General features: G+C 37.5%; 2 protein-coding genes and 2 long non-coding RNA genes across 4 annotated transcripts; 1 reads left to right on the forward strand and 3 right to left on the reverse strand.

The window, feature by feature from the left end:
- Positions 1–8: 8 nt before the first annotated feature.
- On the reverse strand, positions 9–720 carry LOC148294130 (uncharacterized). The gene is made up of 3 exons (XR_015836267.1): positions 435–720; positions 202–311; positions 9–106 (listed from the first exon to the last, which is right to left on the reverse strand). It is a non-coding gene; the product is annotated as an uncharacterized LOC148294130 (long non-coding RNA).
- Positions 721–1,103: 383 nt separating this feature from the next.
- Positions 1,104–6,330, reverse strand: LOC148294131 (subtilisin-like protease SBT5.4). The gene is made up of 11 exons (XM_088254107.1): positions 6,152–6,330; positions 5,930–6,039; positions 5,721–5,818; positions 5,416–5,580; positions 4,575–4,683; positions 3,009–3,558; positions 2,749–2,846; positions 2,424–2,669; positions 2,214–2,328; positions 1,916–2,129; positions 1,104–1,833 (listed from the first exon to the last, which is right to left on the reverse strand). The coding sequence occupies exons 1-11, from the start codon at positions 6,233–6,235 to the stop codon at positions 1,298–1,300; spliced, it is 2,325 nt and encodes a 774-aa protein (XP_088110233.1). The 5' UTR covers positions 6,236–6,330; the 3' UTR covers positions 1,104–1,297.
- A 787-nt stretch (positions 6,331–7,117) lies between these two features.
- On the forward strand, positions 7,118–8,038 carry LOC148294132 (uncharacterized). The gene is made up of 2 exons (XR_015836243.1): positions 7,118–7,363; positions 7,977–8,038. It is a non-coding gene; the product is annotated as an uncharacterized LOC148294132 (long non-coding RNA).
- On the reverse strand, positions 7,725–10,151 carry LOC148294133 (BTB/POZ domain-containing protein At1g55760-like). Its single transcript, XM_088253994.1, has 4 exons — positions 9,534–10,151; positions 9,096–9,241; positions 8,777–8,895; positions 7,725–8,582 (listed from the first exon to the last, which is right to left on the reverse strand). The coding sequence occupies exons 1-4, from the start codon at positions 9,650–9,652 to the stop codon at positions 7,980–7,982; spliced, it is 987 nt and encodes a 328-aa protein (XP_088110120.1). The 5' UTR covers positions 9,653–10,151; the 3' UTR covers positions 7,725–7,979.
- Positions 10,152–15,972: the final 5,821 nt, after the last annotated feature.

The following is a 15,972-nucleotide window of genomic DNA, read 5'->3' on the forward strand; positions in this document are numbered from 1 at the left end:
CCACATACCTGCAATATCTGCAGCTTCTTCCTCTTCAAGAATTGCAGCAAAACCATTAATATGTCTAGTGTAGGAGTAGAAGATCACATCTTTGGCACTCTTATTGCTGTAAGTGGAATTCAATGCAAATAAAATAGTTTGGAACATCAATTTATATGGAAAGGACCAGAAGTTTACTTTGCCTTGTGTTAAATTCTATACCTTCTCAAGAAAGACCCCAGAAAATCATAATGAAATTTTCTCACAGAATCGAGATCCACGGATGAGGGGTCGGGGCCATGTGAATGTGCTCCTAAGTACACTATGAATGACTGCAGTACCAAAGAAATCTTAAGGTCATTGGAAGAACTCAAGTACACTTTAGAAATATGATCATCATGTTCAAGAAAACTTGTTTAGCTACAGCAAAAAGATTAAAAGAAAAACATGCTTGCCTTTTTTATGGATAGGGTAGGTGTCTGCAACAGAAAGAACAAAAGAACTGGTAGAAGCAAGGAAGGAAGAGTTGAAAGCACCATTGCTTTGATTAATCTTTGTACAAAAATGTTGGCTACAAAGCTGGTTCAAGTTTATTTCTCTGTATGACAAATTGTTGACATAACTATATAAATTTATGGCACTGATAGCTTGAAAAAGTAGATTCCATAAACAAAAAATGCTGATATGTATATGTATATGTATAAGAGAGATGTTTAATTTGATGGTGGACTGCTTTAACTTTGAGATTTCTGTTTTTTCTTCTGGCCATTGTGCTTCAATTTTTTTTTTTTTTTTTTTGGTCTGAACCATGAGGTGGTCCTAGATGGGCCCCAACTATGGGTGGCACCTTTAAGCCTTAACCACAACCCAGACTAATCCCCACTCACACCGGGTCGGCCCGTAAGGGGTAAAGTGTTGGCCAAAGTGGTGACTCCGTACGAGAGCTGCTTCAATATTTTTTAAGTAAACCAAAAGATCCTTGTTTGGACACATGGGTCCAAGTCTTTGTCCTATTTTATGCCTGTTTGGGTAGCAAGGTGTGACACACAACGAGCTCAAGTCAAGAAAAAAAATATTAAATTAACACTACATTTTTTCACATGGTAACCAAATAAAAACTTCCATTTGATCCTTCATCATCAATTCCTTTATTGACCATTTTATTTTCCACTGATGTTTTAGAAAAAATAAATCATTTATGCCAAAATACAGAAAAGACATAAAATACATCTGACTAATGTGATCTCTACCTAATCATTTCCACATATTTGAAGGGCTCTAGACAATGATGAAAATGAATTGACCTACTTTGTCATTTCTAGTAGCGCATGACAACAATAGGGCTCCTGACATTGCGCTTTCCATCAGACCAATTCAACTCTCCAAACACATAGTCTTGAGTACCCTGAACCTTAGGCTTCAGAACAACCTTGAATTTCTTCTCTTCACCAATGGTCTTGAATTGCAAGCTACTAGGCTTAACCGACACAGAAACTCCTGCCGGTTCCTTAATATGTACTACGTATGTGCCTGGAGAACCAACATTCTTAACTCTTCTAGTTACAGTCACTGGTTTGTCATGGAGATCAGGAACTGTAATTGAAGGATAGTTAAAATCTGCAAGACTGTATGCCTTGGGACATGTGTGGCGCTCGTTGGAAAATACTTTGAGCAGTGTTGTGTTATAGCCACGAGCGCATAAGAAGTTCAAGTAATCATCAGTAGTTAAGTCATAAACAAGTCCAGGGTCCATAGCACGGTTTGGTTGAACATGTCCTGCTCCATAAGCAAATGGTGTTGCTCTGGCTTTGGATGAATCCTGCATTGCCTCCTTGTTGTTATCTCGTTTTCTTGCTGCAATCGAAGCGAAAAAAGGAAAATGTAAGATTCCAAAACAAGTTTGACTAGTTATGGTGTCACTAAAAAAAGCTTGTACCTGTGGTCATGATTGCAGATTTAATAGCTGCAGGGCTCCAAGATGGGTGAAGAGTTTTCAGAAGACCGACAATTCCAGATACATGAGGGCATGACATCGAAGTTCCAGATTCTGTATTGAAAGATACACGGCGCTTATCAAACTTCTGATTAGTTGGCCCTTCTGCTCCAGTATAAGCAGCAATTATACTCACCCCTGGTGCTGTGATATCAGGCTGATTTACAAACAAGAACAAATTAGTTGAAATAATCTAAACTAACACTATACACACAAGTTAGAAAACAGTTTCAAAGAATACCTTAAGGATTGACTGCTCAATGGTGTTAGGTCCCCTAGAAGAGAATGAAGCCATAAATGGTGCTGGTTTTGTTCCTACTTCCGTCTTCACACGAGTTAAGTAAGCCACAGGGGTCCTGATGCATGCAAAATTTCACCGAATGAGGAGCCAGATAATTAATCAGGAACTTTTGAAGTTCACAAACAAAAAGTGAAAGATGTAAACATGTACTTGGTAGACTTGATGTAGGCAAAAACAGCTTTCCCATCAGAATAATTGACATGTGAAGTGGGAAGCAAGTGAGGATCAGCAATTAATTCATTCCCACTTAGCTTATCATTAACCAAAATCATTCCAACAGCGCCTGCAAGAACAGCTTGCTGACCCTTGTCAGCTCTTGCATTTTCCCCTCGAACGCAGACCAAAATTTTCCCCTCCACCTTCTTTTTTTCCAGGCTTCCGGCTTTGCAGAGCTGGCTGAACAAAGTTCAACAAGAAACGGTCAAGCATTGTAAATCATGAAGAACATATCATGAAAATAACTGGTGGTACTCACGCATCTGAACCGGAAGCATTAGCTGCTTTAGCATCTACTGCACTTATCAATGGGTAGAACTTCTTAGATGGCAAAGCTCCAGAGGAAAGACTTGCTCCCTAGTAAAAACAATGCAAAAAAAAAAAAAACTAGGATTATTTTGGGAAATATAACTGTTGATTAGCACATCAACGACTATATATCATATCGTCAATTAATGCAATCCGTCTAGCATTACTCATAACAACAATGAACAAATGGCGGTTGAGGGGTTAAAGTGCCTTGAGATGCTTCTTGTTGCCGAGAGCAACATAACTGGAGAACTCACGATCAATTGTGCTAGCTCCAACTGTGAGCAACCACGGTGACACATTCGACACTGTCCCGGGGGTAGGGCCTGAATTGCCAGCTGAGCTGACCACAGAAATCCCCTTCTTGACAGCATGGAAGGACCCTATTGCGATCCCATCACTAAAGAACTCTGCAGCTTGACCACCCAGAGACACCGAAAGCACATCAACACCGTCACTGATTGCAGCATCAAAGGCTGCCATGATGTCTGCATCAAAGCACTCGTTGCCATTGATTGGCGGCCAACATACCTTGTACGCAGCCACACGAGCTTTCGGCGATCCACCCTTCGCAGTGCCATTGCCATTGCCGAAGATACTTGCTCTCGGGACGAAATTACCAGCAGCTGTTGACAGGGTGTGAGAGCCATGGCCACCAAAGTCGCGTGCGTTGGGCTGGATGGGCTTAGCTGCAGAGGAGTTTACTGTGGAGGCATATGCAAGATAGCCTTTGCTAAAGTACCTTGCTCCGATCAGCTTCCTGCACAAGTGATTATCAGCTAATTAAACTTGTATTAAGCTGACAAGCAAAGATTTCTTCAACCGAAAAACACAGCCATGTGAACTGAATTAAACAAACTATCAATGCAGCAATCACAACTTGCGTGCTAAGAAAAATATGCATGAAAGTGAGGCAGCATGTAATGAATATAATATTAGTAGTAAATAATAACTTTTTGTAGATTAGATTAGTACAACACAGACATTGCTACCATAGTTGGTCTTACGTCTGCATGTGATGAAAATGTGCAACATAAACAATGACCCAAGTTTACTTTCTGAGATTTAAATTGGAGGCATTTCAGTCAACTCCAAGCATGATAAGGACCAAACAAAAAAAGCCTCTTTCAATGTGGATAAAATACAGGAAACCATTTTTCTTTTGATCCAAACTTTTTACTTTGATGACTCTCAAAGCATATTCTTTCCATCACATAATTCAAAAAAAATAAAAATAAAATAGAGCTGAACTGATAGGTGATAAATTGCAAAAGTATGACATACCAGAAAAAATTGGTGGGAGACACAGCTTTTGGGAACTTTATAACAGGGACCCCCTTTCTTTTCGAACTTTATATCAAAGTTAGGGTGTTGGATCATAGATGTAGCCCAATAGGTCCCAGTGCGTGCTAGTGTACTTTCAAAAGTCAATTACCCATGGGATACAGTCACATCCCATAAACCATAAACTCACATGGTGATGAAAACCAATTCCAAAATAGTTGGGTAGGCGTAAAATAAGAGAAATGTTAAAGGCAGTCCTCACGAGCAAGTGGATGATTTCTGTCCATAAATGTAATTTAGAGTCCATAATTCGTCTACTAAAGTTAGATATACCTATTGGATATCTTCACCTAGCATCTTAAGTTATGTTTGTACCCATAAATAAGTCTTGATCACTCAAATGAGGGACAATTAAACTCTTCAAACATGTAATGTGTTTTGCAAATTGAAGTGCTTAAGAAAGACAGCAAGAAGTGGAGAAAAGAAATGAACCTATTGCAGTGAGAACCATTTTTGGTGTCAAGCTGACAGATTCCACGCCACTTGGATGGGATTGGTCCAATCCCTTCATCGCTAAAGCTCTTTGATTCCGGCCAAACACCTACCACACACCCAATAAAGAAAACAAGGCAAACAAAAGAAAACGTCAAAACACACATGATTGACACAAGAACAGTATGGCACACACAAATAATATGCTACAAATAATGGAAGCAAAAGCAAAACTAAACCAGAAAGGGAAATAATATATATGGTATTTTAATAGAAAAAAAAGAAAGAAGAAAATACCCACAATTTGAAACACAGATGTATTACAAAGTTGTCACAGTCAGTTATCTAGACTGATCTGCATTTCTTACAGCGGTTAATTTCTAAGATTTAAGATTTTCTTGCAGTCGAGTAAAACAAAGCTTGACATCAACTTGCAAAACTGTTTGAAATATGAAAGTGGGTTGGTCAAAATCAGTATGCAAAATGCCATATTGGGTTGGCAGCATTTCACAATTAGGGTTTGTTTCGTATAAACCATGATATATCACTTCAGAAAGTTTCCATCTGATATGAATTACGCTGACCTAATAGGGTCAGGTCAAAGTACCATAATTACATAAAACTCAGCAGCACTATATCATTGTCAACTTCTGGATTTAATTCGAAGAAATCAGTTGTGCTAAAAACGTGGACATGAAATCAAGTTTCAAAAACTCACGCAAGATTTAATGGGCAAGGCATCTATCAAGAAAAGCAAACAATGTGACCGATCTTACACTCCAAAGAGTTCAATGTTGCATAAATTTTGAACCAACCAACAAATTAAATCAAATTAAATTACCAGTATCAAGGTTTCCGATAATGGTATTTGCACCAAACTGTGCCTTCTTCCAAATTGAACCGGGACGAACTTCTCCGTTTTCTTCCAATCCAAGAAAATCCCATGAACGAGTTGTATGCAGTTTTCTTCCGCTGTTTGGGAAAACAGAAAGAACATTTGGGTCCTCTGCAATTGCATATGCATAGCCATTGTGAGAAACAGAGGAAAACAGAGGAAACTGTAAATAAAAAAGAAGTTGTAAAATTGATTTCCAAAACATTGTAATTGATACATTTCTTTAGAAGGTCTAAGATTTGAATTCTTACTTGCAATCTGAGCAGCCTCTTCATCATCCAAAATTGCAGCAAAGCCATTGATATTTCTGTTGTAGGAGTAAAATATTGCTTCTTGGGCCCTTTCATTGCTATTGAAGAAAGTGCAGCAAATAACAAATTCAACCACATTAGACATGAAAAAAAGAAAAAAGAAGAAAAAAAAATCAAAGCCTGGTCAGAACTTATATCTAACGCCATACCTTCCCAATACTGATCCCAATAAATTGTAATGAGAATTTGTTATGCTATCGAGATCGACCGACGAAGGGTCCAGGACATGAGGCTGTGCTCCTAAGTACACTATGTAAGACTGAAACAAAGAATAATTCCAAGGCCATCACTAGAATTCATTAGAATGAAAAAAAGGAAACTGAGAAAACTGAATAGCATGAATGAAGTGAAGAAAAGCAATGCAGGCATACATTTTTGGCAGCATGGACTGGTATCTGAAACAGAGAGAAGAGAAGAACAGATAGAAGAAAAGGAGGGTGAATTGAACTCCCCATTGCTTTGCTTTGAATGTTTTCTGAAGAAGTTCGTAAAGAGGGCTCTGCTTTCCCCTGTTTTTAAAACTCTGCTTTTGCCTGTTTTTGGAAGGAAAATTTGCTTCTCTCTTTGCATTAATAACGGAAAGTTGTGGGATTTGAAAGTCACCTTCTAAGGGAATTGGCATTTTTTGTGTGGAAATTATATAATTTTTAAAAATCATGGAAACAGTTTTTTATTTGGATATATGATTGAGAATGAGATTTCTGAAAATTGGTGGGGAAAACAGTGGCCTCAAAAAAGGGCAATAAGACTATTTGATAGAGAAAAATAGCCTTTATGTTTTTGCAAAAATTATGTCGTCCATCAGTCAAATATCATGGTGGCCTGTATATTAATTTCGGGATTCTGATTGAATTTGGCAAGAAATTTAGTACAGGGAATAAGTAATTAGCATAAATTAGTCTTCTTTAGTGGGAAATTGATTCAAATTTAGTACCTTTTTTTTTTCCGAAGCAAATCACTGTTGATTTGCTTTGACTAGTAAATTATAAAATTTGCTTGTAAAAAGATTTGCAAAATGCAAATGTATCACGTCTCTCTCGTATAAAAAATATATAAATAAAAGTGAAAAATAAAAATAGAAATCTGAACTGCAAATCTCTCTTTCATTTTTGTAGTTGGGCCAACCTTGCCTTTAGAGCCGAGGCAATCCTGCAACTAGGTTGTCCAAATAGAGATACAAATGTGCTCAGCATTCTCATGTATGGATCAAATAGTCCATACAGTTTTAGACAAAGGGAGAAACAAAGCCCATGTTTCTTGTGGACCCCAAGGGGAGAAACAAAAATAAAAGAACGATTCAAATAATATTCTCTCCATATGCTTTCTAACCACTCCTCTTCTCTCTCTCTCTCTCTCTCTCTCTCTCTCTCTCTCTCTCTCTCTGTGTAAATGCATATATTCTAACAGATGCTCCCCCAGAAGTTCTTATCACTTATGATTTGGTAGCGTTATTTCAAGCTTTCCTTGGAAGTGTACACTTCATCAGGACTTGTCTCTCAACATTACAGTTAAAGAAGAAAAGCTCACAATTACATCAGTGTTAGAAACAAGAAGGAACCCCTCCCTCAGAGTTTCTCTCCAAGGTGAGCTACTTGCCCTTGCTATAAGAAGTTACAGATTAATTGCTCTTGCTCTGAAACTTGCCATTGTCGTTGTTTTGCTCATGCCGAGTTCAAGATTCTCGAGTAACAAAGAGAATTCCTATACTATTTTGTCTTCATAACTTGTTAGTTGTGCTTTAGTTGCTATATGTTTTGAATTTTCTTTAAATCCATTACCCTGGCCGTAAAATGATTACGAAACATGTTCTTGAAGATAATTCAGATGCTTTTGTTTCTCATGCGTGTGCCATGCATGTCAAGGATTTGGCCTGTTCTTCAGACTTCAAGATGTAACTATTCCATTGATAAAATAAAATGATCATTCAAATCCGAAACCAAAATATAAAATCATTCAAATTTCACTTTTGAATTCAAGAATATGTGTTTCTGTAACACGAATGGCAGCTTCTATGTCATGACATGAGAACCAATATATATATGTACAGGACGACATAGATAAATTCGATCTGGACTAAAGAATCAACATGACCATAAATCCTGGACACTAATTTTACTAGCAATCCACATATTCATGGACAATTCAAGATAGGACAGATGTAACAGCGCTCATGATTTCAGTCTTTTGTTTTTGTAGGCTTCAGAACCCTTTCCAGGCATTAAGAACTTCATGGAAGATTTCTGCTATCAAGTCCCTGTCTGCACTTAGCAAAAAGGCATTGAAATCATCTCGGATGTCATATATCTTACCAAACTTCACAAGATACCGCATGCAGCTGGTTTTCAGTCGCGGCAATTGATATAGAGATGCATTTTGGAGCCTCTCAAGTACATTCTTTGAATCAATATCTTCCAAAAGACTCTCATGGCATGCATCTTTCAGGTCAGAGATGTCATACTTATCAGCAGCATGGAGAAGGGCAAGCCTGTTGTTCAGGAATTCTTCATGTCCGATGTTCCCATAAATGTAATTAAGAAAAGCCTGACAAGCATCAATTGACATATCAGAGATGTTTATGGTGGACAGTTCCTTCTCTTTGAGGTCATGCGAAAACATGCTCCGGAAAACAGGTGATCTTGCAGCAAGAATTGCCCGATGAGCTCCAATGCTTCCATCAGACACGTTAATCATGATGTCGGTGTGGATGCCTTCTGTTAACATTCGACCAAGGGACGCAAGAGCTGTTGCATTGGATCGCTTTTGCGTCAATCCTTCAGCCCAGATGGAGCAAGGTTCTCCACCCTATAAATGTAATGGAAAATTATCATTGTTAAATTAGGAATGGTGAAATCAGCACTCTTGTTTATTATTACTTTTGCTCAACCTAACCTCTGTCTCAACAGAACAATGTGATTATGTTGGCTCTTCAATATCATACTATATATTTAAATTAATATTAGCAGTTCTTACAACAGCAACCCAAGTAAGATGCTTACGTCTCCGGACGCAGTCTTCAAATCAAGGAATTCAACGTCAATGATGAATTTTCCAGTTAAGGGAACCTCAATTGCCCAAACAAAATCCTCATTGCTCTTGAGCTTTTTGTTTGTAATTTCTACATGAATACGAAACAAAAATAAAGCAGTAAATGAGCTCTGCTAAAGAAAAGAAAAGAAAAGCAGCATCATTAAGAAAACAGATCAAAGAATTCGACTTCATCAATTCAAATCATGATCATCTTTCCCTAAAAGCATCAAAAGGTTAACCAAAATTAAGGGTCCCAATTAGAAAAGCATGACATAACTTGAGGGTTACCTGGATGAGTTAAGGTCTTGCGATCACCCACAGAACAGACCACTCGAATAATAAAAGAAGCAATCGGTGGATTATCTCTGGTTAAATTCGATATCTCTGGATACAATTTAACATACAACACCCTGTTCTTCTCTAGAGATAAGTGCCTTCATTTCAAACCCCAAACAAAAAGTAAAACAAAAAAAAGGTTAAAATTCACTCCAACCCATAAAAAAATATAACGCAAACACAGGGCAAATTTTCCCAGCTACCAATCAGACTTGTAACATATGCAATGGGTTAAATTTATTTCTATAGTTAATATAAATGATTGAAATGTTAATGGCTGATCTTAGGTTAACATTGATCATGCATGGATTTCAATCTTGATGATCATTAATTTCAACAAAGCAAGAATTTTGGTAAAAAGTGAAAAATTTGAGTTGGGTTTTGACTGACCAATTCCACTTGCCAATCTTGAAAGGATCCGATTTGCGGTAGGTGCAGGAAGCCAAGTTGTCGATTCTCCATTGGGCGAGACGCGACGTTGTTTCGACTCTGTAAGCTGAATCGCTCATCCTATCAGCAGAGAAAGCCAAGGCCGTCGTGATTTCATGGATGCAGTCGAAAATACCCTCCAACAGAGACTCTCCCGGCTTTCCCAGGTTGACAAATCCCACAATGCTCGCTTCTCATTAGCATATGCAACACCTAAACGACACCGTTATGCTCTGTTCTCTCTCTGTTTCACTCTGTTTCTCTCTGTTTTCCCTCTGTGGACTGCTTCTACTAAAGCAGTTTCAAAATTTTCAAGAAAAGATAAAGTTTTTCGATATGGGTTTTAATTTTTGTATTTAAAACTCATTTGGGTTGCGATTGTTTCAATGGTTTCGGGCACGCAAGCTTTGCTTTTGTTGTTTCTTTACGCCATTGATAGTGAAGGTTGTTTTGGCACAGAGAGAGGGAGAGGGGGGGATGGGGCCTTAGAGAGGTATTTGGGTTTGGGAGTACAAACTACCTCAGGAGAGAGGATGACGGGCGTGTGGGGTTTTTATTTATTGAGATGTATTTTGGTTTGCTTCCCCATAAATTGGTCATGGCATGGGGAGTATGCTTGGAATGGGAAAGCCTTGTCCTTGGTTTATGGTGGCTTTGAAGCAAAGTATCTATTCTTTTTAGTAATATCTTAGCTTATTTATATTGATGTGTAATCATCAAATTGTTTGATTAAATAAAGAGTAGATTTCATGGAAATGAACCCTTTTTTACTTTTATTTGTTTATTTATTTTGGACCCGTATCTATACAATTATTAAGAGAATATGTTTTTGTCAACTAAGAAATAATGAAAAGATAAGTGCATATATATAAAACTTCAAAATGATTTCAATGAACAGAGATAAATTATTGTGAAAAAAATGTATAAAGTGAAAGTATCCTTCTATCACATATAACACAGAATTTAACCAATTCAACATCTCCTTCTACGTACTCATCACGTGTCCACAGATTACTAGTTAGTACGTAATAAAGAAATGAAATCTCACTTATTATGACTAAATCTTAAGTTCTTCAATAGCAGAAAGGAAAAAAAAAAAAAAATTTGTGATATCAGATTGCATGACCTAATATCTTGTAAACTTCGGCTCCTAAATGGAGGTGGTAATTAAAAAGCACTTCCTAACCAATATGGACTAGTCTATGGTGATTTACAAGTAGGAGTCATCCATGTGTCTTGGATTATGAATAGTAATGTTTTGGTAGTTTTATTATGTAAGATTTTGGAGATCCATTTTTAGGATGTTTAGCTTTGTGGTGACGTCGAAGTTTTTAGATTTTTGTTTGGTCGATAGCTTTGTGATGACTTTGAAGTTAAACCCATGAGTCACAATGAGATATATATATTTGTAGTATCATATCAAAAAGAGAAAAAGGGGAAAGGAAAATGACATGCAAAGTAATAGCTTACAAGTCATAGCAAATTCAAAGGCATTAATGTGTAAGCTTTAAATGGATGCTATCACACACCATCATTCATTAAGCCATTTTGGACCATATGCATGCAATCATATCTACTTAATTAACTTCTTTAAACATGATTTGCATAATATATATATAAATTAAAGTAAAGAATAGATAATTTCTTGAGGAAAGAGAGAGAGAGAGAGAGAGAGAGAGAAGTGTGGTGGGGGCATGGATTGAGAAGTGGGTGGAATCTTGGGGTTCGTTTGTTTCCTTCTCTTAGATAATTGGCAATGGAAAATTCTTTGATTGGAGGAGGGCATGCAATTTAAATCGACAAGAAAGGTATCTCTGCGTGGGACATATCAACCAGAATCCTTACAAGCATCCAACATTGCAAGTAACCTATAATTAGTAATTAATGACTCATTAGTTGATTCATCCTTCTTTCTTATTTTAAATTTTCCTCTAAAGTAATGGGGCATGGGCAGACGATCATGAATCGTAGTCAATAAACAGTGGCCCACTTGTGTATTTTATTTATTTATTTTTAGTTTCTTGGTTAAATCCAAATGCCAATTGTCGTACGTCACTCATTTGGGAAGATAGGCCTCTCATAAGACATAATTGCTTTTATAGACTTGATGATTCACTCCTCAAATAGGAAAAATTAATGATTGGATTAGTTTCATTTATTTGGGGGGGGGGGGGGAGGGGGTGAGAATTGCGATTATATAAAATTATTTGTTGAGAATAAAAATAGGCCAAAAGTCCTAAATGGTATATGTGATTTTTTATACGGTGGTTTTAATGTATTCAATTTTACTCATTGATTTAGAGTGAATGTTATTGCCAACTGATCACTTTTGAATGGGTCGAAGAAGTTTTAATTCTTACTTTTACATTGCCATTGAAAAAAAAATCAAGCCCTCAATATACTGCAGATTCTCAATATCACTTATAAATGGGTTGAAGAATTACTTTAAAATAACGTAGAATATCACTTATATATATGTTGTGTTACTTATGACTAAGCCAAGCTTGTGTAACAAATAACCTCTGAAGGTTTTCGATAAATGGGCAGTGATGGTAAGTATGGGTAAGTCGATATTCTAGAATGAGGTATATGTACTAAGCCCTATACCCTATACGTACTAATATATGAAAGATGGAATAATTGTATTATTTTTTTTATCCAATTAGATTGTGAGCAAACAATTACTAGATTTTGCTTAGAATTAATAAAGCACTATGGATAATGGTTAGGTAAACCCATAAATGATTTTAAATATAATGGTTGGTAAACTATGATTTCGCATCCATGCGACCGCAGAATTCTATGAAAGTTGGATAGTTTATGTTTCTAATGACCTTTTTGTCTTGAGCTCATCATTAAGTCAAGTCGTCACTGTGAAATGCCCTAATTAAGAGGTCAGAAATAATATCACAATCTTGGTTCTTTGTCTTCTGACCGTTGGATCATATGCAGATGATCAAACAAGAGTCATCAACTGAGAGAGACATTCCTTGCAAGATAACACTGCTGAGAAAGACAATTGGGTCATGGCGACCTATCTATCAACTTGCATTTCAAAGTTTGAATGGTTGGTAGTTGTTGTGAGGCAGATTGTCGCAGGGACAGGTGGCAACAGTGTAGCGCATTATACTAATTTTGTAATATATTTATTGGAAATGATTCAATTTTGAAACTTAGGTATAAGAAAAAAATAAGAATAAAAAAAAAGGGTAGTGGAAGAAGACTGGCTGTGTCTGTCGACAAACACTGACGAGGCAAAATGGCTGCTACATACATGGTTATGCGATTGATTGGCACACTAGGATAAGTCACCAAACCAGTGCATATGGACCAACCAACGCACAACCCACCCTTCTCCACCAATTTTTTTAGGTTGTCATCTGACCAAACAAAACCCTAGTTACTCGATAAAATTTATCCAAAATTTCCGTATAGAACTCTGAACTTTTTTCTTTATCAGTGTGAATTACCATTCGGATTTGTAACTTGTTTCAACGTTATAAAGAAAAATATTAATAGACAAAGTGCTAGTTATTGGTACTCTTAATTTTTTAGATGACTTTGCAATTGACAATTTGTGTCGAATTAGGATTAATTCGTACTCGACCCCAAAATGACACAACCCGAACACGCCAATTTGAAACTGTTATAACTGCATGTGCCAAACTTGGAAGTCACGTATTGGCCATACACTAGAGCCCATCATCTCATTTATATCATCACTTGGAAGGTGTTACCAAAGGTGGTGTACGAGTTGTGAGCACCATCCACACACACACACACACACACACACAAGTACAGTCATTATAATACGATGAACTCGACTAGTTTTTTCTTAAGGTCCCGTTTGGTTCACGGAATGAATTTGAGGGGAAATCATTTCTCATGCTCATATTATTTCCAAAGGGATGGGAAATGGAAGATTCATTTCCCATGTTTGGTAATACTGGGAAAGTAACCGAGAGATATCACTTTATTTCCTTTTCCATGTTTGTTTCGAGTAGGAATGGAAAACAAAGTTTGTATAAATTTTCAATTATACCCATATTAAATCAAATAAAAAAAGAATGGATTTAATGATATATTGTAAAGGTAAATTACTCAAATGGTCCTCAAACTTGTACTCGATTTACATTTTAGTCCATCAATTAAATTATTCGTTCAAATGGTCCATTAATTATATATTAATCGCTCCATTGGTCCCACCGTCTAATTTTCTGTTAGATTTAACCAAATTTTAGGGTAAATACAACTTTTCATAATTAACAAATAAAATAGGGTTAAAATAAATACAAAATTAGAAAAAGAATTGAAGAAAAAGAGAAAAAAAAAATCATGAGACCCAAACCCCCTACCTTTGATTTCTTCTCCCCCATTCCCCACAGACCTCTCCATATGGGCATAAATCCCCAAAACCCTAGCAGCAATTTCGGCGTCTTAGCCGAAGAACCGGTACTTGTAACCAACTTCCACCATCAAAAGGACATCTGGGTACCTCTTCTTGAGGTCCACCACTTGATGCTCCAAAGGCGTGAACTTAGCAGGTGGGTTGCAAGAAGGAGAAGGTTCTGGAACGTCGGATGATGGTTCTAAAAGCTCCTGGAGGAACTTTTAGTGGAGGCAGGGGTTGAGTGCGATGGGTATAGGGTTGTGGGTGTGGGGAAAGAGTTTGGGTAGTTTGGATGGTTTGGGAGATGAGGAGGTGAGGTGGGAGGAGAGGAGAGTGCGCTTGGAGGGTGAGAAATTGACAATGGCTGTGATTTTGGGAGGTGGGGTTGGCGGGTGATGAGGTGGGGAGGAGGGTGGTGGGTGGTTGTCTCTCAACAACAAAGGGAAATCAAGGGGGAGAGGGAGAGGGTCTGGGTGGTTGTTGAGTTGGGGTTCTGGGTTCGTTGGGAGGGGGTCTGTGGAAGATTTTTTTCTTTTCTTTTTCTGTAGTTGCTGGCTCAGGTGGAGGGTGGGGAGGAGCTGGGGTTCTGGGTTCATAAGGCCTAGGGTGAAGGGTGGTTGTTGGATGGGTTTGGGTGGAGAGTGGTTGTGGGATGGGTTTGGGGGTTGGAGCTTGAGGGTGGTGGCATGGTGGAATGGAGAGAGAGAGAGAGAAAGAGAAAGAGAAAGAGAGGGGGAGGGAGAGTTTTTATTTCATTTTTCAATATGTATTTATTTTTAACGCACGAAATGACCAATTTGACCTCATGTTTAACAGTAACATTGACAGAATGTAACGGTAGGACCAATGGAGCGATTAGTATATAGTTAATGGACCATTTGAACGAATAATTTAATTTAGGGACCAAAATGTAAATCAAGTAGAAGTTTGAGGACCATTTGAGTAATTTACCCTATATTGTAATTCTAAATTGTTAATGGGGACAAAATGGTCATGAAAAATATTTATTTAATATTGGCTCATTTTCCCAAACTTTCACATAAAGAGGGAAAACAAAACCTAAGTTAGGAGGATGGCTTCACTTTCCCCCTTACTTTCCTATGAGCCATGCAACGATTTCCCAAGCCTGGACTTACCAAATATGGGAAAGTAATTGATTTCCCATCCCCAAGTCTCCTTTCCCATGAACCAAACGGGGCCTAAGAGCCAATTTGTTAAGTTTTCCATGGCATCTGACTCTCTACTCAAATTTGTACACATTACACAGTTGGCCTGGGCACCTGAATTAATTTGGGTTGTTCTTTCAAGTTTCTGATCTTCTTCATGTTTTAAATGGGCTGACCCTTCTTATGTACTTGGCTTCAATTGGGCTTTTGAGAGGCATAGAGTTATGTGGACACAATTTGAGTCCTTGACCATTATTCTTTTAATTCCAAATAATACAATGTACCCTATGTGATCAATTTGAAGTATCGGGGTGGCTCCAATATTAGTGCACCAATATTTGCTTACCTGGGTGCAGAACAACCATTAGGTGATGATTTAACTTGGCTTGGCTTTCTCACAGATAATGCCCTTCAGTTTAAAGCTCTCCTGGTATATATAGAGGTACGAATATGAATTTTGGTTCTTAACACAATTTTCTGGTCTTGAAGTGAAGTTTTCTTATTTGATACAGAAAAGAAAAAGAAGAAGAAGAAGAAGAAAGGTATAAGTAGTTTACATTTTGTTGCAGCACCGATACTATGGGGAATCAATCCCGTTCGGATCAATGGAGGAAGCATTTAAAAATGCAAGCACTCTTGGATACTTCAACTCAGCCCAAGCTATAGCAGATTATGCAGAGATCCTCATACATGTAAAGGAGGAACTACATGCTCAACGTAGTCTGGTGATTGTTATTGGTGGATCATATGATGGAAGTAAGTGACTTTCATAGCCTTCTTCATAACTGTCACATCCGATCCTATACGGTATATTTAAGGGCATTTTTAAGGATTAATGTTGTAA

Source organism: Prunus avium, chromosome 6 (assembly GCF_965620075.1).
Source record: "Prunus avium chromosome 6, drPruAviu1.hap1.1, whole genome shotgun sequence".
NCBI classification, from domain to species: Eukaryota; Viridiplantae; Streptophyta; class Magnoliopsida; order Rosales; family Rosaceae; genus Prunus; species Prunus avium.

What these genes read in the sequence shown, in the direction of transcription:
- LOC148294131 (XM_088254107.1), bottom strand. Translation starts at nt 6,235, where the DNA reads ATGGGGAGTTCAATTCACCCTCCTTTTCTTCTATCTGTTCTTCTCTTC. An exon ending in AATGCTTCCGGTTCAGATGC is followed by an intron (nt 2,670 to 2,748) that starts GTGAGTACCACC and finishes AACTTTGTTCAG; the next exon opens with CCAGCTCTGCAAAGCCGGAA. An exon ending in GCCTACATCAAGTCTACCAA is followed by an intron (nt 2,329 to 2,423) that starts GTACATGTTTAC and finishes TGCATGCATCAG; the next exon opens with GACCCCTGTGGCTTACTTAA.
- LOC148294133 (XM_088253994.1), bottom strand. Translation starts at nt 9,652, where the DNA reads ATGAGCGATTCAGCTTACAGAGTCGAAACAACGTCGCGTCTCGCCCAA. An exon ending in AAGATTGGCAAGTGGAATTG is followed by an intron (nt 9,242 to 9,533) that starts GTCAGTCAAAAC and finishes TTTGAAATGAAG; the next exon opens with GCACTTATCTCTAGAGAAGA. An exon ending in TGAAGACTGCGTCCGGAGAC is followed by an intron (nt 8,583 to 8,776) that starts GTAAGCATCTTA and finishes TTACATTTATAG; the next exon opens with GGTGGAGAACCTTGCTCCAT.